Consider the following 25,104-nt stretch of genomic DNA (forward strand, 5'->3'; position numbering starts at 1 on the left):
CAGTGCTGCACCAAGATGTGCAGCATTTACACATTGAGAGCATGTCATGCACACAAGTTTTCTCACAGTAGCTGTCTGTGCTCAAGAGGCTGTATCAGTTACTGAACAGGCAGCAGAACTGTGTGCATTGAAGGAATGATGGCTCCAATCTTGGAACCTGAGATCTTGCTTAAGCAACAGTTTTCCCCATAGACAAGTGAAGATTTTTGCTAGTGAGAAAAAAGCTAAAAGAGGCACAAAGAGATGCTTTTAAGACAAAAGCAATGACTAAGCGAAGGAAAAGTTTAATTTTAGATCAGGAACACTTTGTACACTGGATTCCAGTAGTACTGCTTCCAGTCTATCTATCAGTGTATTTAGTCTTTGACTGCACTTCCATTGTAAACTACAATTCCCTTGGAAGAGTTCAGTCTGGTAAATAATTGATATTTCACTGCTCCCACTGAAATGCTGGAGTTAAGAACCTGATTAAATCACATTACCTTAAGCAGTATGCACAAGTAACTCACTGCAGCAGGACTTGGCATAGTTTGCACTGCTGCAGCTGGGCAGTCACCAGACAGATAAAACTAAGTCCTTGTCTTATTCCCCTCCCTTGCTATGAAACTTAAACCTCCAATATCCTCTGGGGAAAAAAATGAGCAAGACGAAAGTTCTTTATGAATTTCTGAAGACTCAGTGACAGAGTTCGTACCTAAAATAACTATTCAACTTCATTAAATGGAGCTAAACAAACAGACCGAATTCCTTCTACCACATCAAGACCTGGATATCTTTTTTTCACTGCAACTATTCTCTATCCTTCAGCTCACACAGGACTTGAACACAGCTATAACAACTTCAAATTTAACATGCCCTGTGACTGGCAGTCACTATTCCTGCACAGGCTTGGAGCTACTACAGTCAGAAGGATGATGAGCATAAGACAAAATGAGCTGCACAAAGAATGTAAACAGTCTGCTTGATCCCTAGCACTCCTCCAATTCTGCATGGACCAAGATCAGTTTCACTTCACACTACCATTTATCCACTTCCAGCAAGAGAGAGTGGGAGAGAGGAGTTCAGTATTTAGCACTGCAATTTATGTTTAGCTTCTCTGGAAAGCACTTTCTGCATGGTTCGGTTCTTCTTTTAGTAAAGTACACACAACTAACTCGGGAAGACACTCAGCTTAAGGGGAATAATGTTCCATCATCAACAGGGTGAACTTGGAATTAATTATAGCACTGATATTCTAATCACTTACAGCTCTATTAATTAAAAAGGCTACAGGTAGAACAGTACACAGACTGAATTAAGGCACAGAAAGATCTTACAACTTGGGGTCACTGAAACACACAACAGTTAGACGGAATTGTAACTTTTTTGGCTTTATCATAAAGCAGCACAGCAGATTTACCATATTAATTTAAAATATCATAATTTAACCACAGTCGAGACAATTACTTGGAAGGAATGTGAGAGGGGGAGAGAGATTAATCTGATAAGGCTAAAAATGTGTGAAAGTGTAGTATTATGAAGAGAAGGCCTAATGTTTTCACAAATTCTCTACCAGACAACAAGAAGTCCCATTAACATTAATTCATGACTCTTGATTCTAGAATCCTAGTTTACAACATGCAGTGAGTTAGAGCTGACATAACTGCACTGCAGATATCCAGCCAGACCAAAGACTATGAGTTCCTACATTCCTTCCATTTTCCCTCCCTATTTATCCCACCATGTAGGGACAACTGCAGAAGCAGCATGAGGAGGCTACTGCATGCCTACTCCCAGCTACTACTGACTTCAGTCTCACTTCAGCAGAGTGCTGCTTTAGGGCTTCTGCACTCAGCCTGGGGGAGAAGCAGGAAAGAGTGAATGCTGAAGAAGTTTGTTCCTACGTGTTAGCAACAGACATCCCAGGGTTCTCCCTGCTCCTCCCTCCAGCTTTCCTGCTGAGAAAAAGTAACTCAATCACAGGTTTAGCCTTTTCAATAAGATCAAATTGCTTAAGAGCAAAAAATAGAGTATGACTTCAGTACAAAACCCTTGAAAAGCAGGTGGGCAGCCCCCTCACCCAAACGTGAGGTAGCACAATGCTGATATTGGCAGTGCTGCAAGCTGCATAACACTGGTAATCACAGAAACAGTCATTTAACATGCACAGCAGCACAGGACACCTCTTGCATATTAAGTGTGATGTCCTCTCATGGCTATTGTATAGATCAAACACAATCAGCAGGATTGGTTATGCTTGCCAGTTTTAAATGGTAAAAACTATATGCTCTCTAAAGAGTTTGACATCAAAATACCTTTGATCCCAAGTTTCTTAGACAGCTGTTCCACAGCTCTTACAAACCCATCTGAGATTACTGTAATCACTCCTATAGTGGACTCTGGCAGAGAGAGGTGGTAGAATTCTTTACCATGTTAAACTCTCCTAACCCATGAAAACGCAGAGGACACAGGTTTGTGTCCTCCCTTGGACAGAGAGATATTTCTGGAATTCACTCCAATTATTATTTTTTTTTTCCAGGTAGGGCTCCTTCTAGGGTAACGGGGACAGTTCTTCCAGTTAAGCAAAAAAAATACTAAAGGGAGCTGGAAGTGGCCATAACCATCTCCCAAGCTGAAATGCTCAGTGGATGCAGTCCACACTGGGGGATGATATCTAGTTCGTATTTTGAAATGGATGCCTGATTTGACAGAAAGGGGCGGTACAGCGACAGAAGGATGACTTGCCAAGTCCACTTCCTGTTCTCTCATTCATTTAGCAAATTCCTTTAATTCCTGCCTCAAACTGCACGCTCAGAGACTGCTGTTCTCTCACTCCATTTACAACCCTCCCTCAGCACCAGGTCACAAGGAAACACATAAACCGGTTTGTCTGTGCTGCATCCATTAGCTATGGATCTTTTCCAATGCTGGCATTATGGTTTTCACAGGATATTAAGAACAGAACCATGTCATTTGGGGGGAGGAATTTTTTTAATATTGTTATGTTTGGAAGGAGGGACGGCGGCTGTGCAGCTTCCAAGTCTAAATCGTTTCTTGCACCTCATCTAACCAATTTCCTCACAGCTGCACAAAAAGAGGTTCCCAGGAACCTTCGCGATTCAGAGGTTGATGGTCGCTTAGGTGAAAGGGAAAAACCACAATCCGCCTGCAAGACTGCGGCGTCCAGCCGAGCCGAGGCGGGAGCGCCCGCGGTGCCCGGGGCGAGCGGCGCGGCTCCGGCGCGGCGCCGCCCCCTCCCCGGAGCGGGAGGTCCCTCAGGCGACCAGTGACTCTGCACAAATCGCGGCCGCTCCGCACGCCGCGGGGACGCGGCTCCGGGGATGGAAGGATGGACGGACGGACGGATGAGCAGAAGCGGCAGCCCAGAGTCCGCACCGGGGGCGGGCTCGGCCCCGCACGCCTTCCCGCGGCGCCCAGCGGGATCGGCGGCCGCGCTCCCCAGGGAAGGAAGGAGGGGACGGAGAAGGTCCCCCCGCGGCCTGGCCCTTCTCCCCGCCCTCAGCGCTCCCCCAGCCCGCCTAGGCCGCGGGCTCCCCCTCTGCTAAAGACGGGGTGAAGCAGAAGAGGGGGACCCCAACCCCGCGCCTTTTCTGCTGCCCCCCTGCGCTCACCTGGAAGTGCTCCTGGAAGCGAATGGGCAGTATCTGGGCCATGGCTGGGGGCGAGCTCCCCGGGGCAGGGGCGCGGGGCAGGGGCGGGCGGTGGAACGGGGCAGCCGCCGGTGCTCCCCTCACGGCGGCGGAAGCGGCGCAGGCGCGGAGCCCTCGCTGGGATGGCGCCCGGCGCGCCCGCCGCCCTCCTCGGCCTCAGTGCGGGGCCGCTCACTCGCCGGGATCACTCCGCACCTCACCAGCCTGCCAGGGTCTCCTCAAATAGTCCCTCCCTGCCGCGCTTCTTCCTCCGCCCATCGCCGCCGCCTCTCGCCCGCCCTCACCCTCCCGCCTTCCTCTGCCCCGCTATCCCTCACTCCCGCTGAGGGCACGGGCTGGGCACGGGGCTGTGAGGAGAGGGTGGTCCCCGCCGCGGCTAGGGCCAGCGGAGAGGGGCGGGAGGGGTTGTCAGAGTGCAGGTATCCTTCCGCTGCTGCCACACTCGCTCACGTGACGTGGCCCCCTCCCCGGCTCCCTCCGGCGCTGCCCCCGGCCGACCCTCACCGCGGGCCGGGGCTGCCCCCGACCCACCCGCTCCCCCGGGGCTCCTCCTGACCCACCCTCACACCGGCCCTCAGGGCTTCTCCCTTCCCTTCCCCGCAGCCGCGCGGCGGTGCCGGGGCGATGCTCCCCTCAGCGCCCCGGCGCTCCCGCCGGCGGTGAGGACTGAGGCGGGGAGCATCCAGGACCTGCCTGGTGGGCACTGGAAGCCGGGAGCCGCCTGCCTGGCACCTGCCGTAGTGGCTGGCTGTGCCAAAGTGCGACACTTCTCCTCCTCCTTCTCCTCCTCGGCAGCCCCAGAGCCCCCAAAGGCGCTGGGTTCTGGCTGGGTCAGACGGTTGCTCTTGGCCCGCCAACCACCGACTTATCCTAGCTCCGTGTGGGCTTTGCTCCTTGCAGTTATGCCCAAAGGTAGGTGAGGGGGTTCACGACCAGTTACCAGCTGTGAAAGCCATCCAACTGTTCTGCCCTGTTCAATAATAGGGCTCCTTCCCCAAGAGTTGATACTGTGAGTTGGAAGCTATTCAATAACTTAGAAGTGAAGGGTCCAACATGCAAGGGATTCATCAACACTTTTTTTTTTTTTTTTTGCTCTCACTCCTAGTCAGCCTATTAGCATTACATGAGGGAGGTGAAGTTAATGTTAGTGCTATTATACTTCTCCTAAATTACAGTAATCCTTTGAGGTGGAAACAGCTGCAGTGGTGCTGGCTCCAGCGCTTTTATCCAGAGCATTGTATTCACATTTTCCCAGAGAGCTCAGCTCTGGGAAACATAAGATTATAGGAGAATCTCTAATACAAAGCTGAACAAAGGTCCCCCAAAGACTCAAAACCAGAGGCAGATTAAAACAATTTCATGTACATTACAATTTAAAGCCTCATTATTTTCACTTAACCTCATTCATTTTTAATACATGGGAATTACCAAAACTGGGTTAAGTTTCCAAAGGAATTATATTATGGCTTGCAGAGACACCTGGGTTCCTACTGGCACACACGTCACAGGCTGCAGCCAGGGGGATCCCTTGGTGAAGAATGGTCTGCACTGGGACTGAGGAAACACTGAACAGCCCATTGAACAGGTAGGTAGGAATGAGATGCTGCTAAAGCTCATCCCTGCAGAAATCTGGGATCTGTAGCTCTCCCCAGAGGACTCAGGATTGGGGTTATGCACCGTGGTCTGGTCTCTCAAAAGAACAAAGAAAAACTGGAGGTAAAGTGGAGGCAACTTTTCTTTATGTGGTCCAAAGGGGTTTGAGTAGCATCTGCTCTGTAGGTTTGTTAGTTGCAGTTTGATTTTGGTGGGTTATGAGTTTCTAAATGAGGGCAAGTGAGCAGTGCTGCAGAGACATCAGGACATATCTATCACCAGCCCATTTTGGTACATGAGCATGTTCTGTCACCTTCCCTCCCTCACATTCACTTTATGGATGCTAATTAATTACATCTAGAGCCCCTATTTTTGCTAATTTATTTCTTTTAAAAACCCCAAAAAAACCAAACCACATATTTTCATCACTTATTGTACAAATTAAGTAGTACCTCTTAAGTAGTTACAAGAGAGATATTTTTATATAATTAATATTTTAAAGAAAATTGTGATAAAGAAGCAACATATTTGTCTCTGAAATATTTTTAAGAATTACAAATGCACAAAAGTCACTGTGTGCAACCTTAGTAGTTTGGCACTAGGCTGCTGCCATGAACTAGAAAGATCACTGGCTAAGGAAGCTGAGGCTCTTTTAAAGTGTAATTAAATTAAAGGTCTATTATATTTTTTCACTCCAGTTTTAATAATATAATCCTTCATGCCCACTCCCAGCTGGCTAAATCCTAATTACAACATCCCATAATTTCTGTAGTAAAAAAAGTATCTCACTTTATGTAAAAGTGCTTTGCCACACTTCTGTCTGCTGATGTCTTTCTCATTTGTACCTTCTTTGCACTGCTCTGTTTAAATGTGTCCTTTATAAGACCTGGCTTTGCTGATCCCAAGGGCTGGATTCTTTGCAAGTGTGATTGGCTCTGAGTGAGCAGAAAATGTTGGACATTTTGGCACAATTAAAAAAATAGGAAAAGTATTTTGCCATCTTTTCTGCACTCTGCAGCCTGCTGAGCTTCCACAGCTGAAGAAACTGACCTCTGTACTGTCAGCTGTGTGCGTGCATGTTTTAACTGAGTCTTTTAACCTTGTTTTCTATATTTAGTTTGGGGTCTCTCAATGAAAAGGCACTACTGGCCTTATTTAAGGTATTTTTCCTTCAGTCTGTTAAAAGGGAATATAAAAGGTCTCTGATGGTTTGCTGAGTTAGTGCCCCTGTGATTAGCTGTCTGCTGCTCCCCTGCTCCTTTGTACAAGGCAGAGCCACAGCACTCAGCAGCTGAGAAGGGTGTAATCCCTAGCAATCCTTTAACAATGCAGATGGAAAAGCTCCTGGTAAATGTTTCTCTATTTTTTTCAGAAGTTGCTCTCATCCAAATATTTGGGTTTCTGGCTCATCCTATGGATGGCAGCCTGATGCTCTTTTTCCAGTGTTTGAGAAGAGCTACATTCTTGTCTTGGAGGGGCTGTTATTTACATGGAAAAATGTTGTATGTGTGTTCCCAGTCCTCTTCCCACAGAATCAGCCAAGGAAGTCTCACTGAAAAAGCAATGTGCATTTCTCTTAAATGTTTCTCTCGGGTTCTTGATCAACAAGATCTGTTCAAATCACTGCTTAACCACACAAAGTGCTCAATTTCCAAATGTTTGGCCACTTTCCTGTTTTGATTCAAGAAAGTAAAAAAGTCACTGGCACATCTGGCCTGTATGAGAAAACATCCACTACAGGAGACCTGCTTGAGTGGGAACACCCAAACACTTGGAGTGTTCCTCAAATTTCAGCTCCAGGAAACATGGAATCTGTGGGTTGGACTTGCACATCCTGGTGCATGATTGCTGCAAACTGCTGGAGAGCTGCTGCATGTGGCAAAGCACAGGATGTTGATCACATCTGTTCTCAGCTGAGTGCTGCCTGGCACTGTCAGAGCGTCAAACATTTTGCCTAACAGATAAATGCAAAGCTTAGGAATGCTGGATCAGCAGTTACAGCACAAAGATGTTTGGTGCAGCAATGACAGAGTGTCACAACAACTCATAAAGTTCTGATTCGGTCTCTCGTGGAGAAAATTTGCATTTCATGCATCTCAAGGCCCTCACTGACTGCCCTGTTTGCTTGAGAATCCAGTTTGAAATTGTACTCCTTGTTTTTCAAGCCACACCCTCGCTCCTTGGACTTCTTTCCAGCTTGTCTCCTGGAGACGGCGCAGCCTGCCCCTTTCCTTCCCTCTGTCTCCTCTCTCCTTCCAGCAAACTTTTTGCTGCTGAGTCAAGAACTTCTATCATTGTCTCCCATCCAGAACTGACTCCTTGTACATGTCCACAGTCCTTCATTTTACTGCAAAGTTCCATACAAGTAGTGCTCTTTTCATCTGGAATTCAATTATCCCTTTCCATCTGATCTTCCTGAATGCATAACTCTGGGTTATACAAAGCACTCTGAGGCTCTGGATGAGTTTCTTCTGTGGTTTTTGTCAGTCATTGTGCAAGCTCCTGAGAGCAAGCTGGTAAAAATTGTAATGTTTTTGAAGAAGTTATTTGAAATGTAAAGATTATGTTGTAGAGTTGTTAAATATATAATTATTTAATGTCTAATTCATCCTTTGTCAGGAGAATGGTGTCGCACACGCTTAGCATTTCAAGACAGTCCTGTTGTGGTGGATTTTACTCCTGGCATGTTCTTGACAAAAGGTCACTTTATGAGTTTACTTCAGGATGTGAGACCCCATTCTGTATTCCCTGCACATGAAAGCTCTGCTGGAGATTATCATCTCCATCTCTCCATCATCTCCATCAGTCTGATAGCATTTAATGTCACAATGAACAGGGGTGTCTAAAGCAGTGCAGGCTGGAGGTCTTTAGGTTCCCCCCAGAGAATGCCATGGTGATACACAATTCACCTGCAATGTGCAAACAATATGCTTGTCTTCCCTTGCAGGAGCGTTTCCATTTGAAGGAGCCATTTCTGTTCATGAACAGGACACCAGCCTTGATGCTCTCTGTGCTTTTGTAGGGTTGTTTGCTCCTCCCTGGACACTGATGTTCTTCAGGCTTTGCAACACAGGTGCTGAATTCCTTGCATGGCAGTTTCTTAGCTGAAATTGCAACTCCTTCAGCCCAGCCTTGTAAAAACAGGGGTGTAGTGGTCAATGATACAAAGCTGGATAAAGGGCAGGGGAGTCAACATCTGTCTTCAAAATCCTGAGAGATGGATCAGGGCTGCATCCTACAGCAACCTTTTTAGAAGCTGAATTCCTCCAGTGTTTTCTCTGGTAGCTCATTCATCAAGTGGGAAGAAAGTGAATGTGTTCTTTGAAAATCCAAGTGATGGCAAGAGATGAGGTAGCCCATATAAATCCAGCATTGCTAATTTCACTAGGTTTAGAACAACAGAAACCAAGCTATGTTTGTATATAGACCAAGTAAAATTTTAGTCTAAAGGATCTGATCCTTAATTACCTTAATTTTAGGAGCAGAACTAGTCAGTGTGCATAAACAGGGGATGAGAAAGGGCTGGAAAGGACCTGGAGGGGTCAGCTGGTGATCACGAGTGTCCTACAGCCAATATTGTCCAATTGCAGATTCATAGGGTGATGTGAGAAATGCTGAATATATTGACTGTTAGGGCCTTTTAGCTATTTCCTTTGAAATAGACCCTTAAGAGGGAAAACCTCAATGTTCTTTTTCTTAACATTATTATATTATCCACGAAAGAGAATGAAGCCAAGAAAAGCAGAAACTGAGTTACATTTGAGAATATACTGGCAAACCATAGGGATGGTAAACAGACCTTTTATTTTCTAAAGGGTATTTACAATATATTTCCCATTCTCCTACTCCTGGAAAGAAGTGCTCACTAAATTCATCTGTGAATTTCCCTCATCCTCAGAAGGAAGCAAGTCTTTATGTGTGTGCTTTCATTATGTTTGCCTGTTTCTTTTTCCCCACCACAGTCAGTTTTGTGACCATTGGCCAAATTCAACCAATGTGATAGAGAGGAATAAGCTCAAAGATACTGGATTCCAGCAAGTTTCATGAAAACAGGCAGCCACAATGGAGAGACTTCTGTTTAGAAGGAATGGCTGAAGTAGGAGTTCAGCTTTTATTGGCAAATTTATGAAGCAGTCAGTGCAAATCATGAAAAAAAAAATCTTTGACCAAGGACAGTACCTTCTGGAATTAGTTTTATTGTTCATGAAATATTTTTGTTCCCTTTTCTTACACCCAAATTCCTGCTTTTCTATGAATCTCTACCTTTGCATCAGCTTTAAATATAGGTTCAAAAATCCTTTCCCAAAACCATCATTATTTTCTGAGCTGTGTTTTCCCCTTCAAAAGCAGGTTTTTGTTAGACCATGTAATGCTGTTTTATGTAACACAAAGGCCCTGGATTTTTTTCTATCAGCTTATAGGACTTCGGGTGGCTGAAGATAAGTCACTCTCATTTTTTTATTCACTCCTGGCTTTCTCTGTCTGGAGTTGTTTGTGGAACAGGTTTTAATGGACATTATCTGCATTTCTTGCTTCTTAATGACATATACAATCTGAATGTAACAGACTGGCTTTTCTGGAACTTCAGTATTAACTAGAATATTCAAGATACAAACACAACACAAAGATATTTCCCAGAGAGGTTGGAAAATCACACATTTACTATCTTTTAGATTATTGACAATAAGCAAGATGGCTGAGCTGGAATAAAATGTGGGCAAGCACAGGCTTACAAGCTGAAAGTCCTCATAATGAAATGGCTACCTAAAAAAAAATCCTACTAGTGCTCAGTGCCTACAAGGCAGAAGCAATACATAAGCACTGTGCAGCCCTGTCACTAGAATGAATTTAGATGACACAAGATGAAGACAGCCGTGCCCCTTTCTGCCAGAGCTTTCAGTGTAAGCGATGCTACTTGTGTGAGGAATGTTGAAAAAAGGGGGAAAACCTGTGCAGAGGCCTTAACAAGCACCAGAGGGAATTTACAATGCTGCCTTTTTAGGGTATAATTAATCTTTTTAGAAAGATCTTCCTGGATTTAAAGAGAATTTGGTACTTTCTACTTTTCTAAAGGCCCAAAGGATGCCCTGAAACATAAATAATTACATCATACTTTTGGCAAACTGTGCTATTCCAGATATGTTGTGCATCTTAAGCAAACACAAGAAATAAAAGGGGAAGCATACAAAGTGCTAGCTAAATCATTTATTTAGCATTTTGTTGTCATGTCTCTTTGCAGATTTTTGGTCCTTATAATGGAGAAAATGTGATCTAATTAAGTACTAATTTCAAAAAGACTATATGGAGGTTGTTATGGAGCAGCTTTTAGTTGCCTCCTTTCTATACCATACTGCATCCAGGAAGCAAAGGGATGATTTCTACCCCCAGTGCCAGAATTTTCCCTCTTTCATCTTAGCTCTCCACAAGTCATTTGCTCCAACTCAACCAGAGTCTAGTGCTTAAAATTCTGGATGGAGTAAGGCTCGAGCTGCAGCACACCAAAAATGAGTAATCTTTGAGTGTTTCTACCCATTTTAAGAAGACTGAAACATGTTAATAACAAGCAGCTCTTTTGTTTCTTTGGTCATGCTGGAAGAGGCAAACTAAAGAATTGAAAGAAACAAGTTTGGTGTTAAGAAGGAAGCACTTTCACGGGCCCCAAAGATCTTTAAATATGTGCATATTTCTCTTCTGGCTCAGAATGTGACTGAGACAGCACATGGTATGTTGCCTGATGCAAGAACTGTGTTGAGTTAATGCATATTGCCAAGTCTGTGTCTGCAAACAGGAGCTTGGTTTGCTATAGCTGGGCTGTGGCTGGTCTTACTCTTTCACAGACAGCAAAATAGCAGAATACATAGTAGAATACAGGGAACTCTTGAGCTTTTTGATCAATTATTCTAGAACAAGGGTAGTCAAATCTAGGCCATAGGATTAAAACGCAGCCTGAATCCACTCTCATTTTGACATAAACATTTTGGAATGGTCTGTCCTTTCCCAGTCCACCCACTCATGTCAAAAAATGATGTGGTTGGATGTGCTGGTGAAGGTCAGCTGTGGGCATGGTCTCTGGTTAGGCAGGGCTTTCTGATGTCCTGCCTAAGCAGAGACCTGTGTGTTAGCCCTTTTCACTAGTGTGTTACCTCCTCAGCTGCTGGCTTACAAAACAACAAGGCAGCATCTATTACACTGCTGATCTCAGCTACCACTTCCTCTGTCATCTCCATTCATAGTTACATATGACATGCAGAATTATTTTCAGCTCTACTTGGCTTGCATGTAATCCAACTTTGCAGCTCCCCCCTGAACTCTGTAAATGCAACAGCAGGAAGAAGCCACCTTTTGTCCCTTTGGGTCAGGAGGACATGCCAAACATCAGCGTGGATGTGTTCCTGAAAACCAAACTGCTTTCTCTAAGTCTGCTCACAGACTTCATAATCCATCTGTTTTCTGTAAAATGCAGTTATTTACAGCAAAGTTCACTTCACAGTACAGTAGCTGCTGTTTATGTTGCTATTTCTGATGAGGTTCAATATTGTCTATTTTTCATTATATCTCAATGCTGTCTTTAATTGCCTCTTTCCAGCAGATTTATGTATTATCCCTCCCGGCTGTTCACACACAGACTTCCCCTTCCTTGGCAATCTTCCAGTCATTCCATACTACAGAGGTACTAGAACAGCAGAGCAGTTGATGAGTTAAAATAAAACTACATTATGTAGTACTACATGGCCTACAGATGACTGAGCAATTGGGCAACAGAGCGTCCGAGACTCGTCAGAAGTTCTCTTCCTTCTCTTGATTTTTCATTTTATACTTTTGGGCAGGTACAAAAAAAGGTGGTAGAGGCTTAACAAATATATCTTGAAATGTTATCTAATGCCTTTATTTATCACTACTCCAGGGAAGATGTTGGAATTAATGATTCTCTCAAATAACGAGCTAAAATTGTTCTCCCAGGAATCAGCTTCATAACCCTGACACTTGAGACATGTGGGGAAGCAGAGACATTCCCTGGAGATCTGCTGGGGTCACTAACACAGCCAGGCTGACTCAGCAGCACATCTACATGTGCCCAGCTGCAAAGATACAAGGAGGCTTAATGGTTTTAATGTGGTGCTCCACATAAATACACACCTCTTTCCTAAATAAGTACATTCCTAATTTAAGGCTTCCTAATTTAATGCACCCAGACCCCACTGCTCTGTCATTGCCAGTAGCTGCTGGTGTCCAGTAACACGTGGAAACCAGCCATGTGGGGCTGTGTCCCACAGAAGAGCTGCTGGGGTTGTGCTCTTCACCCTGCCTCACCTGGGCACAGGTGAAGCCCTGGGGCTCCTGGCAGGCTGCCACTGTAAACCCAGCACAGCTCCCTTGAGTGGAGAGCAAAGCCTCAATATTGCATTTCAAACACTGATTAGTAAAGCAGGTGATTTTAAAAAAAAGGTGTTTGTTTAGCTTATGGGATTGTGGAAAAGAAAACAGCTCCAGAAATCCAAAGCTGGAAATGCTACAGCAGTCATGTAAATGGGATTCCTCTGAATGAGCTTCCTTCCCTCCACCTTTGGCTGCAAGGATGAAAGTCTTTCTCAGACAAGTGCTTTAACAAGCAGCTGAAATCCAGCTCAACAGAAAGCCATTCAAAAGGGTCAAGAGCAAGGATTCATGCAGTAAAATAAATACCTGGAGATGGAAAAATCTTTCTTTATTTTTCCTCCCACATGTTTTGGAATTATTGTGCCAGGAAATTATTAAATCACACAAGTTTCAGTAATAATGAATGCATTGCTTGGATGGCATTGCTGAGGGATATGGCTTAAGGAAAATAACTTTCCAAAGTCAGTGATGAAAGATCAGATAGATGAGCAAGACTACAATTTATATGGACTTCTGAAAATAGTACTGGTATGAGAGGATATTCTTCAAATTAATCCAAGTGAGCATTAAGAGGAGGCATGTGCATAAGAAACAGAGGGATCTTGGTTCAATATTTTCTGCTGTCATCCAGCATAAAGGTTCCCAGTGATATTTTGGTTTAACAGGGAAGTCTGACACCTAATTAGAAGAGGGACAAATCAGAGCTGCTAAAGCACTTCTGTATCTCAAAGGCCATTTAAAATTTTTGTGAAGAAGGCTACATTTGCAGTGCAAAAAATGCCAGTTCAGGGCATGCCAGAGTTGTTCCGTGTCTCAGTAAGGTTGGTGCCTTCATAAGAGACCCCTCACGAGCTTGTTTTCTCACCTGCACTTTGCTTAATGTTGTGATTCAGTTTTAGGTCATTCAACAAAAATTGACCCATCCCTGAATTATTGCAGCTGTGTCATTTATTTAAAAACACCTTTCTCTCCATAGGGTGATGCAGTATGTACTGGTGAATATTTTCTACCTGTCTCAGTCACACCTGCACAGGGAGCATGTGGAGAAGAGGTGGGAGGTGGCAGTGGCAGTTTGGCTGCAGCAAAGTGGGCTCTGCATTGTCACTGTGCCTGCCTTGCATCTGAGCACATTCAGGGAGGATCCCAAAGGCACCCACAAACCCTGCTAGCTCCTGTCCATGCTGTGTGAAGCTTTGGGAACAAAAATAAATGCCAGAAATGTCAACAGCCTATAACAACAACGTACAATGAAGCAGATAAAATGACTCACAGGTCTTCTCTGCAGTGCTGTTAGCAGCCTATATATTTTCAGGGCAGAAAATAATCTGGAATTGTCTGAGTCTCCATCGAAATCCTGCCTTTTAAGAGTTCTTGGCTTTCCCTAAAAGTCAAATTATAAGTAGTAAGTCTTTGGGCATTCAGTCCTGGTCATCCCACTTGCATTATTCTAGGGGAAAAAAATACCAGCTGATGTTGTTCCTCACAAAGCTTTCTCCATGGGCAGTGGATGCAATTGGGTTTCAACCTTTGCTTTATTACATGACCCATATATATCAAACTGCTGGATTGTTTGTCTGCCTCTCTGCCCAGTCTTCACTCAGAGAGGGAAGGAACATCCTGTCATCATCATCCAAGAGGATCAGTGGGCTGAGATGTAAACAGGCTGGCCAATGCAGGCACAAGGAAATGGTGGAAAGAGAGCCATAAAGTTAAGACTGTCAAGACCTGAGGTATGCAGCAACCCAGCACTGGATCCAGGTAACTCACCATGGATCTTACTGGGAACCAAGAGCAGACTGCATCACCACCCTTTGTAGTTGCTTCACACAGGGTAATCCCTGCAGGAATTTTTCTTCAAAGGCACCCAGTCAACAAACATTTCATGCAAACAAACAGCACAGAAATTCTAAGAGAAATTTGGGGTTCAAATTGTAGGGCAAGCAGGTCAGATTTTACTACCTACATAATTCAAACTCAATTAGAACTGGCAAAATCAATACACCAATGAGGGCATACTGAAGGAAAACTCCTCCCTAACCTGTGTCTTTCCCATAGGTGGAGACTGGGTGAATTTAAAGGATGAAAGAGCAAGGAAGAAATTGGGAAAGACATTGGAAATGTTCAGTGATAACTGATTTAATAACTTGTCTAAATGTAGGGAGAGATTAGAAGTCAGGAATAAAGAAACCCAGTTTACAAAATACATAATGTGAGTAAGAAATTTTGTGAAATAAAATCAAAGGAAGAAAAACTGTAATTCTTCCCAACTGCCCTAACATGTCAGATCTGAAATTATAAACTCTTTTGGGCAGTGGCTCCCACTGTAGGGCTGTCAGCACCTGACATACCCATTCCTAACTCTCAGTTTTCTACACTGGAGGGTCAATGCCCACGTGGAGGGTGGCACATGTGCATGGCCTTGGTGGCACACTCCCTACTCTTGCTGCCCTCACGGACCCTGGCAGGCCGTGGGACACCCCAGGGCTGCCCAAAGGTTTGTCCAAGTGACAGAAATTCAGCAGCTCCTCAGGGCTGGCCTGGGGTAGAGCTCAGCACTGGCCATGACTGCTGTCATTAACAGAGAGAGCAGATTTACAGTTAATGGGGAGGAAAAAGGAGTCATCTTGCATAGACATGCCAAGGAGGCCCTCTGCTTTCCACAAAATAGCCACAGCTAGAGCTGGAAGCCCATTTTCTAGAAGGTTCTGCCTTGCCAACAGCAAACTCACAGTCCATCTAGACTTTTTATAGTGGAGGCAGGGCTGCACAGTCACTGTACTTAGTAAATAATGCCTGGCATTCAGGGATCTGCCTGTTTTGGCAGCCTGTTTATTCTGGGGCACCTCCCTGCTTGCTTTCCACTAAACCCTACCAGTCCTTCAGTTCCAGCCCCAGTGGGGTTGGGCTTAACATCTTCCCAGTTTGGGAATTTGTAATAAATTTATTTGAAAGCAAACAAACCAACCAACCCACCAAAATGAAACGAAAATTGTAGAACTCCCTCTTAAAGCCAAACATCTTTTCAGAAGCAGGGAGAGGGGCAGGCAGAACAATGGGGTCCTGCATTCCAACTGCCCCTGCCCTGCCTGGTGTGATGTACTTGGATGAGCATCCTTCACCTCCCCTTCCTCACTGCACTGTAAGCAAGGAAGTCCTTGAGAGAACACAAAGGGTTGAAATGCCTGACCAGCCATAAACAAACAGCTATATCCTTAAGACTCTGAAACTGATTCTCATGCCAGCAGAGCAAGCAAACTATTAATATTCCTAGCAGAGATCCAGAATCCACTGCACTGCTCTATTCTCTGTCATCTCCTACTGTGCTCTTTGTACTATTTTGATTTCTCTATATGCAACAACTAAGTGCAGAGATGGAAGCATTCTCAATTCCCATTTGTTGAAGAACTCTCAGCAAAAAGGCAGTAAACCAAAGTTATCTGAATTAAAAAAAAATCTGTCAGTCTATTAACTTTCCTGTTTCAGAGCTTTTGTAATAAATAGCACTTCTGAATCTCTGCATTACAGTATCAAACAAAAATTAAACTCTACTGCTGCAAAAAAACCTCAGAAGCCAAGCTCCTTCCTTCACATACATGCAAGAACCTACCTGAAGGTCGAGACATTCACAAGTTTTCTACCATCACCAAATTGGGGACCACACAAATACCACAAGAAGGTTTTCAAAAAGGTTTGTATCTTTTTTTGCCTTACTCCTGTTTCACCTGTCCCATGTTCATACATACATCCAGTTATTGATATTCCTGATAATACCAAATACTATGGCAAGGTTACTTTTTAGCAACATCTGGAATTATTTTATCATCACAAATAAATTCTTTTGCAAAAATAAATGCTGGTTTACATTCCTCTCTCAGGATCTAAGAGAATCTACTCAAGAATAACACAGAAATGTCATACACTCTCATTCTCAGAAAACAAAACCCACCAGTTGCAAAATTATGTCCATAATAATGGTACAAACTTAACAGAGTAGGTCCTGTGTTTTAACAGATATTATGGGGGAAGAGAATCAATGAAGTTGTAAAAAAAATTTGGGAAATAAATGCAACAACTCTTCATTAACAATAAGCACCTTTATTGACTGTCTTACCATTCAACACTCATTCCATTCAATCTCTTCAACTGCTGAACTGCAGTCCAGTTTAGCATTTAAATAAAAGATAATGTAATTTGACTTGTACAAAAAGTGTTATACCTGGGTGGCACAGAATTAAAGTTCTATTTAAAAAAACATAGACACAAATAATCACTACTTGTGATTTGAAAATTAAGTCCTATGTATTTCAAAGTAAAAATTAACAGATATCCTCCATATGATGTTATGCTTGTAAAAATGCCTACAAAAATGTTTGTTCAGAAGGCAGACTGGTTGGAAAGTATTTTCTATTTCACCATTTAACAAATGACATCACTTCACAAGAACCACTAGGCAGCAAAATATTTCAGGTGAATTTCACACATTAAAAGAACCCCTGACATCAGCATGTCCCAATGATTTCAGCAGGGCCCACACAGCTCAGCACAGCAAAAAAAATCCGTGTAGTACAGTCTAAAATTCAGCTACATATAATTTGTTACAAGATTTAATTCAATGCTCAGGAAATTTAAAAATCACATCACCTAGGAGTGTAGTCATCAGATACTGGTTATTCCCATTCTTTTTCCTTGCTGTTTTTAGAATTTTATGTTTGTGTTATGAAGGGCATAAGCTACTTCCCAATGTTCAAGATCTCTTCAAAACTGATTAGTAAACTTTTTGAGAAATTGGAAAACTGCTTTTTATAAAGTATTTTATAAATAAAAATAGTTGGGGTTTTTTTGCCATCTTCTAACCTTATTAAGCTTCTACCCAAGCCAATAAAATTAACCAGAGCTATTTTGCTGCAAGAACACCAGCTTATATGCCAACATGAATATGCAGGCAAAATAATTTATCAAAAATTAGCACATGAGTGCAAATTAAACTTCTTCTGAAAGTCCTGGACTCTACACAGTTTAAGTTTTTCAACAGTATCCAAGAAGAAATAAAAGTCCATCTGAGGAAACAGTAAGAAAAGCTACTGAAGTAAATCCTTCACTATACATGCAAAATGGCATTTCCTGGAAAAGCAAAAATCATGTGTTATTTTCCTTTTAAATTTCCTTTTCCTGTAGGATGGAAAATTATTCCAACAGATAAAAAACATCATCACTATTACAAAATAGTGGTGTCTCCTCATGTCAGTTAGACTTAAGTTTGTTATCAGCAAAAATCAATATGAAAGCAGAGACAAGCAATTCAGTTTGTAGCACAAAGTCTTTTGTACCCATGCACCATCTTTTTCCCCCTGCAAAGGAAACCCAGTGTGGGAAGTGATCCTTTAAAACAAGGCCATTAAAACCAAAGAAAAGTAATCAATAGAGCAAGAAAACCTAAGTAAAGGGAGGCATACATGACTGGGGCAGTGGATGGGATTGTTAGGAGGAGTTAGACCTCTGTAGATTCCACATGGCTGAGATCCTGGGCTTCTACTCTGCTTGGATCAGGGCATTCTCAAAGAAAAAATATGGATTTATTTCTTATTCCCAAAGCAAAACCAGGGATTTATTTTTTATTTCCCTTCCCTGCCTGTGTTTTTAATGGCATCAAAGATATCCAGGATGCACTGATTATTTCACAAGGCCAAAACAACTAAAGATTTGCTCAAAAACTTGAGTTAATTCTGTGAAGTAATTTAGACTAAAAATGGAATAGCTTACATCACAAAGGCAGCACAGTTCACCCTTAAATCAAAGATTTTTGCTTGGATTCAAGCTCCAGATTTCTTACTACACATGACAGAACCAGATCCTCCAGTGACATTTTTCCTCCATTTGCCATAACTTAGTCAAGAAAGTCTCACTCAGTGCCCATCCTTGTTATCAGAGCAAACACTGAGTTGTGACACAGTTGCTTACAGGTGAAGGGAGATTCCACACTAAAAGGACTATTATTTAAACAAATAAGAAACTAAACCAGGTATAATCAAAATTTCAATCTTCCTTCACTGAGGTACTTAACATAAGAACACTAACAACTATATAATTTACAAAATAAATGTATCAGCTGTCTTGAGGCATCAAATTATATAATTAATAAATATTCTAACAGAGTAAGATAATTAATCATGGCATAAACCCAAATAGTAAAATGATATATTAATATTAATAGGCTATTTATAATTCTTTATGTGCATAAATGATACAAACTGAAAAATTAAAAAGCAATTAAAGGTAGTCAATTGCTCTTTAATTTTTATGTCCCTCCAAAAGAGATTTTTTTTTGGGAGGGGGACTAAAATTAATGCCATCAGTAACAAAGGGAACAGAGGCTCACCTTAAATCTAATTCACAACTCAACCCTGCCAGTATGCCAGAAAGAGTATTTTTTCCATAATACTATGTCCAGTAAGTGTAGCTTTTTTAGCGATTTATTTTTCTACAAGTGAACTTTCTGGAGACAGTAAAACAAGAAAGGCTCAGTTTCTCTTATATCCTTAACAACTGGATTCACCTTGTGGCAAGTGAGCTGAAGGTAACACATCCCTTGAAAAAGGAATGAGTGGGGTGTGAACGTGACATCTGTGAAGGGGACAAGCTTGACAGCCTGAACACCAAAGCCTTTCTTTAATTCATAAGGCAATGTGGCACTAGTTCAAAAGAAGTAACAATCTCCTCCTAGCCACACACTGTCACCTGTGATGTCCCAACTGACACAGGTCCCTTGGCCTCTCCAAACAGGGACCCTGCTTGCTTTCACAACAGCAGCAAGCTCTCTCACTGTCATGTCTGCAGGCTGGAGAAGAATTGTGATTTTGTTCTACAGTGACCCTTACAAAAGGACAAAACAAAGTGAAAGCCCAAATTCTATCTGGAAGACTCAAAAATGGTTTTGGGCTTTTCTTCATTTGGAATTATTCTTACCTGCTAAGCCAGTGCACATGCATGTGAACCACAATGGAGTTTCTTAACAGTCACATTACCTAGCAAAGCCCAGCATCTGCTCCATCTGTAATCACATCTGAAATAAATGCTAAAGAACAGTCTTCTACAATCTGTTTGTGCACTATCAGATTTCCATTTCCTAAATGGAAGCTGTTTTTTCAAATAACCACCTAAATTAATAATTTGAGAAAGAGCAGAAAATTAAAAACAGATGGTGACCATTTCTGCAAAAGAATCTTTAAGAGCACACACATTTAAATCCTGATTTTGTTACCCAAACAATTTGGGTCACTGTCAATGAACATTTCTTGCAGGCCATAAGATACCCTTAGAGATCTTTACTGACAAGACTGTAAAGGCAAAAGTATTTAGTTACCCAAACATAAAAACCACAATTTGTGGATGCACCATTTGGGCAAAGTCATCTTAGGAAACAGAACACACACAGGATATTACCATTACTGCACGACACCCTTGATATTTTACAACTTCCACAGAACAGTTCATTCCCTAAGCCCCAGAAATGCTGCAGAACAGTCACTAAAAAATATTTTTACAGCTGGAAATCAGCATTTTTTTCTGAATTTAACATATCTGTAGGTAAACAGAATTAGCAACATTTCTTCTGAACAAAGCAGCACATTCTGCTCCCCCTGCCCCCTCCCCAAAACAGAGGCAAAAATGCAGCTCCTTTTCTCATCACAGCTCCCAGGCCAAGGGCACTGCAGCTCTGTGGAGTGAGAATTCCTCCACACACACCATGCAGTTACACAGCTGAACAGGGCATCCTGACCCAGCACTGAGGGATTCCACTCCACAAGCACTTTTCCCATGTACACTAAGAGGAAATGTATTGTGCTGACTTAAGGCTATGTAATTTTAATGACAACAAAACCAGTAACAGAGCAGAAAAAAAGGAGAAACAGATACCGCCCAAGATTTTTCTTAAGAGATGAGTTGAGATGAGGCATTCAGGATGAACCAACACCGAACAAAAGAAATTCAAAAAGTCAAATTTAGAGTTGTCGGACTTTCCTATCAGTGTTTTTAATGTTGACATCCAGGGTCTCCACTTTCTTCGTGAGCCGATCCAACATATCATCCTGCTCTTCTATTTCAGTCTGCAGGCCAAGAGCGAGGCTCTTCAGGCGACTCAGCCCCGAAGACATCTCATCTGCCAGGGCACAGAGGGACCATGAGCAATCACAGTGCTGTAACACAGATTCTCTAAATGGACACTATCAGGATTCCTTCTTCTCCTGGGCTAGAAAACGTTAGATACAATTCCTCAACTGTGAGCATTCCTCTGAAATAGAGGAAGCACTGGTATGGTCATAGTTGTACTGTTACTACCAGGAAAAGTCACTTCCTCCTTCTTTACATTTTATATTTGGTGTTAAACATTTGCTTAACACCAAATTGGATCTTTATCAAATGACATACCCTCTAATGTAGTTTTTACCTTTTTAAAAAAATGTAACACATAGAGAATTTGGTACATATTTTCTCTGCTCAGCATACCCAGTATGCTCACTACCTCAGTTGTTTTTCTTTAAACTTCATGCAGAGATTATACCAGTGCACTGAAGATTAAAGTGGTTATTTATCATATATGAAAAACTCCCATTTCTAGATTTTATAACTGACCAAAAGGTGACAATTTCATTGCATGATTGATTGGTATAAATGCTTCTTGAAGTCAGTAAGTTTTCCACAGCTTGTGAACAGAAAAAATGGGCTTCCACTAGCTCTTATGTCCAACTATTTCTCTTTGATTTATTCCTTTTTGATTTTTTCCCAACCTTCTCTTTCTAGGTCAGCTACACAGTGACACATGTAAGCAAACAGGCACTTTGTCTATATGCTACAGAACAAGGGAAGGCAAACTCAGCTGAATGATTTTGAGAAGTAATAAAAGAAATGCAGCAAATCCACAAATCTTTAGTACCTTTCAATTCTTAGCAACTTTTAGCAAAACATGTATTTCAAAAGCTGTGCATTGCTTTAAATTACTTAGGTCTAAACTGATGTACCATGTAGATAGTTTTGAAATGCAAATACAAGCAAATGACTTTTTTAATTATCATCAAATTTTACAAATCAACTAAACAAAAAAGCGTTGGCAATGTATCACTTAATGATTCTATCTGCTTAGGAACCAAAGATTCCCAATTGTACAACATCAAACAGCTTCAGTTTCCTCACTCACCTAAGTTGGTATCAATTTTCTGGTGGTAAGCTCGCAGCTGTTGGTTCTTTGGGTAGGCATCCCTTTGCACTGAAGAAACTAAATCTGCTTTGTTGAAGTCATTGTCTGTCAAGAGTATAGAGCACAGAATATTACATAATGAAAAAGCATGTGAGAAGAGGTTTTGAGCTTTTAGCAAGGCTGTTAATAATTAGTTTGCACACAGCAGCCAGGTAATCACATAACCAGAGTACCGGGAGCAGTCCGAGACCATTTTCTATAGGCCAGCCCTGCAGATGAACACTTCAGCTACAATTATTCTCTTTCGGGCTAACACTTGCAGGGAGCCGGGAGAGAAAAGCGAAGCGAGCCCCCGGGGGACCGGGAGCCGCTCTGCCCTCTGCTGCACAGAGCCCGGCACCGCACGCGGGGGCTGGGACTGAGCATCAGAGCCTTCACTGCCTCACTCACACACCACCATCATCATCATCATCATCATCCACATCCTGCTGCCCTCCCGCTCCTACTGTGTGAGATAGCCCAGGCTCACCTGATAAAGAAACATTATTTAGTACGGAAAAGCCCTTACAGAAGTGAACAGATTGAGAGGAGGAGGAATGAGGCCAAACTGCATACACCACCTTTTGAGAATCAAGAGATAGATTCTGTATGAAGGGTTAGAATCCATGTCTGAAATAACAAGGCAATGTATCTGAAAACTACGACAAACAGTGGTTAAAAGGAGAACCTCTGAGCGTGCAACATTTTGGCAAACTTAGGGAAACCCTGTCTGCACACTGTGTGCATTCTCTGCAAATAGAGGCACTGGGTGCTTTTAGTCTCTAGCAGGTATAACACCTTCACTGTGGAGATAAAGTGTTTAATGGAAACAATTCCCTAGAATTCAAAGCATGAAGGCTGGGATCAAAACTCCAGATGTTAGGCAGCAGGGTAAGTCAGCAGCTGGGCAGGCTGAAGGGTCTCTGCCTTCATCACTCTGCAAGTTTGCCCCACACAGACGACAGGCATTCAGTGTAAAATAAAATTAACAAACCTGAATCATCTAGCTTCCTTAAATTTGGATGGCTTTCCTGGTATTTTGACTCTTGCTCTTTACTAGACATCATTGCTTCTTTTAACCTAGTTTAAAAAAAAAAAGAAAAAGAAAGCATTGCTATTGACCTCAGCACTAAAGAAAAAAGGTAGCTAGACCACCACAGGAGTTTACAGGAGTTTGAAAGAACCAACAGATGGTTTGCTTTCTGATTTTCTGGTGACATTTCAGAGATGTTGTGGGAGACAAGTCCCAGATAAAAAGTTTATGTTACTTACCTGCTGTTAGCATAATATTCAGGGGCTCCATTCTGCTCTGGCTTGCTCTCTGGTGGTTTGGCTTTGAAGTAGTTTACCAAGCCCCCCCAGACACTCTTGATGCTGTTGATGTGCCTCTGACTGGTTTTCAAGTCCTGGTCCATCTTATCCACCATCTGCTCCGTGCGCTTCAGAGCCTCCCCCTGACGGACGAGCTCCTGGGGCAGTGACAGGAGAAAGGTCACACAGCCAGGACACACTGAGACACCAACAACGGCACTGAAGGTGACACTCTGAAGAAAACAACTGCGTTCCTTCATCTGTGCAGATTATTTCCCTTGCTCCCCTTCCATTTCCATCAACAGCTGCTCGTCAGGAGCATGGAGCAGCTGTAAAACCCTCATCCCTGTGACATGCTGGGTTCCTGGACCCCACCACAAACAATCCAGGACTTTCCTGGTTTTCTGTACTTTTGTCAAGCTGACAGTTTCATCTATGGCTGACCACCAGACATGTGATGTGGTGGAAATGCACAGGTTTATGGCAGGGGATTGAGCAAGCAGGATGACTTCTAGTTATGCATGGCACCTTCACTGGGAAGGGATTCTATTTTCACCTTACTGGGATGCTTCTGATATATGAGAAATAACAACAAAGAGAATTTCTTTGGTCTTCAGAAATATTTTAGTTAATTTCAGCAGTGCAGGATTTAGGAATTTTTCTATATAGAAGTAAATTATTTTCTAATTCAGCAGCACAAGCACTATTCCAAAGTAATCCAAAGATTAATGCTGGCAGGAAAGTTGCCTGCAGCTACCACCAGTGTAAAACAAAGAACTTGTGTTCATATTCTTGCTAAACTCTGGAAAATTTTAGTTGAATAGTCTTTTTTTCCCTCCTCTCAATAAAGCACAAACACACAGACCTCAAGTTTTACCGCAGGCCCTGTGTCAAGCCTGAATTCTTGATTCCTCACTTGTGATTTCCAGGACAAACAAATCACGAGGCTGAAAGTTCACAGAAATCCCAGCAAGAACTCTCAGAGGATAAGGACTGGCTGCAGCCTGGGGATGCTCTGGGGTTGATTCAGGCAACCACACACCCAAGGAACATCCCATTACTGCAGGTGACACAATGGACAAGACCGAGCCCGGGCACAGAGTGCTGAAACACAGCCCGAGGAATGAAGGAAATGATTAATCAGGGTGAACCCAAGCACATCACAAACAACTTCCAGGGAAGCCCTTCATCTAACCAAGAGAACTGCTAAAAGCTTTTAGTCAGCTAAAAATTGGTCAGAACTGCTGAAAGCAGCTGAAACACGGCCGAGCCCCAGCCCCAGTACTGTTCAAACACACAGGCTGGAACTGGGATTTTTCCCTCGAAACGCACACGGCACCACCCAGAACACACAGGGACGGGCTGGCTGGAAACCCCGAGGAAAGGGGGATTTTCCAGGACACTGTCGGGGGACAGGGCGAGCACCTCCCGGCCCGACCCACCTCGGAGGCGGCCACGCCGATGCGCTCGGACTCGTAGAGCAGCGACAGCGAGCGGCTGGTGCTGTCGGCGGAGGCGGCGGTGCGGCGCAGCACCTCCTGCTGCAGGTACCGCTGCCGCTCCGCGCCGCCGCGACCCGCCGCCGCCACATCCTCCTCCTCGTCCTCCGCGAACGGGTTGTAGCTCCTCGGCAGCGCCGACATGGCCCCGCCGACGCGAGAATGCCCGCGGGGAGTCCCGGCCCCTCACGGAGCGCCCGAACCCCCGCCTCGGGCCGCGGCCGCTCCGCCGCTTCCGCCCACGGCACCGAGCGCCGGGCGGAAGCGCTGGGTGCAGCCTTCCCCCCCCCGCGGGGCGGGGTGGGCGCGCCGCAGCGCCGCTGGTAGACAGGCGGCTGCCGGGCGGAACCACTGCGACCGGGGGGAGCGGGCAATATGGCTGCGCAGGGAGGGGCACGGGCAGGGAGGGCGGGCCACCGGGCGGAAGTGAAGCCGCGCCGGG

At 43.6% G+C, this 25,104-nt stretch overlaps 2 protein-coding genes and 1 long non-coding RNA gene across 4 annotated transcripts in view; 1 reads left to right on the plus strand and 2 right to left on the minus strand.

Moving 5' to 3' along the window:
* CLTCL1 (clathrin heavy chain like 1) overlaps positions 1 to 3,852 on the minus strand; it is a 34,676-nt gene extending 30,824 nt beyond the window's left edge. For both annotated transcript variants that reach the window (XM_064392786.1, XM_064392785.1), the window contains exon 1: positions 3,612 to 3,852. In XM_064392786.1, the coding sequence (XP_064248856.1) occupies positions 3,612 to 3,653 (42 nt within the window). In that variant the 5' untranslated portion in view covers positions 3,654 to 3,852. The remainder of the gene's footprint in view (positions 1 to 3,611) is intronic.
* A 424-nt stretch (positions 3,853 to 4,276) lies between these two features.
* On the plus strand, positions 4,277 to 22,860 carry LOC135282753 (uncharacterized). Its single transcript, XR_010348796.1, has 3 exons — positions 4,277 to 4,562; positions 5,124 to 20,930; positions 21,420 to 22,860. It is a non-coding gene; the product is annotated as an uncharacterized LOC135282753 (long non-coding RNA).
* Positions 16,696 to 24,948, minus strand: SNAP29 (synaptosome associated protein 29). The gene is made up of 5 exons (XM_064392787.1): positions 24,606 to 24,948; positions 23,125 to 23,321; positions 22,847 to 22,932; positions 21,814 to 21,918; positions 16,696 to 20,778 (listed from the first exon to the last, which is right to left on the minus strand). Exons 1-5 carry the CDS (start codon positions 24,804 to 24,806, stop codon positions 20,621 to 20,623), a joined length of 747 nt encoding a protein of 248 aa, XP_064248857.1. The 5' UTR covers positions 24,807 to 24,948; the 3' UTR covers positions 16,696 to 20,620.
* Between the last annotated feature and the right edge of the window lie 156 nt (positions 24,949 to 25,104).

The sequence above is a fragment of the Passer domesticus genome, chromosome 17 (assembly GCF_036417665.1).
Source record: "Passer domesticus isolate bPasDom1 chromosome 17, bPasDom1.hap1, whole genome shotgun sequence".
Taxonomy (NCBI): Eukaryota; Metazoa; Chordata; class Aves; order Passeriformes; family Passeridae; genus Passer; species Passer domesticus.

Bases quoted from the DNA above. Each gene is read 5' to 3' on its own strand.
- SNAP29 (XM_064392787.1), bottom strand. From the start codon at position 24,806: ATGTCGGCGCTGCCGAGGAGCTACAACCCGTTCGCGGAGGACGAGGAG. The intron at 22,933-23,124 runs GTAAGTAACATA...TTTTTAAACTAG, and splicing joins GAATATTATGCTAACAGCAG to GTTAAAAGAAGCAATGATGT. The intron at 20,779-21,813 runs GTGAGTGAGGAA...GTGCCCTGGCAG, and splicing joins GAAAATTGATACCAACTTAG to ATGAGATGTCTTCGGGGCTG.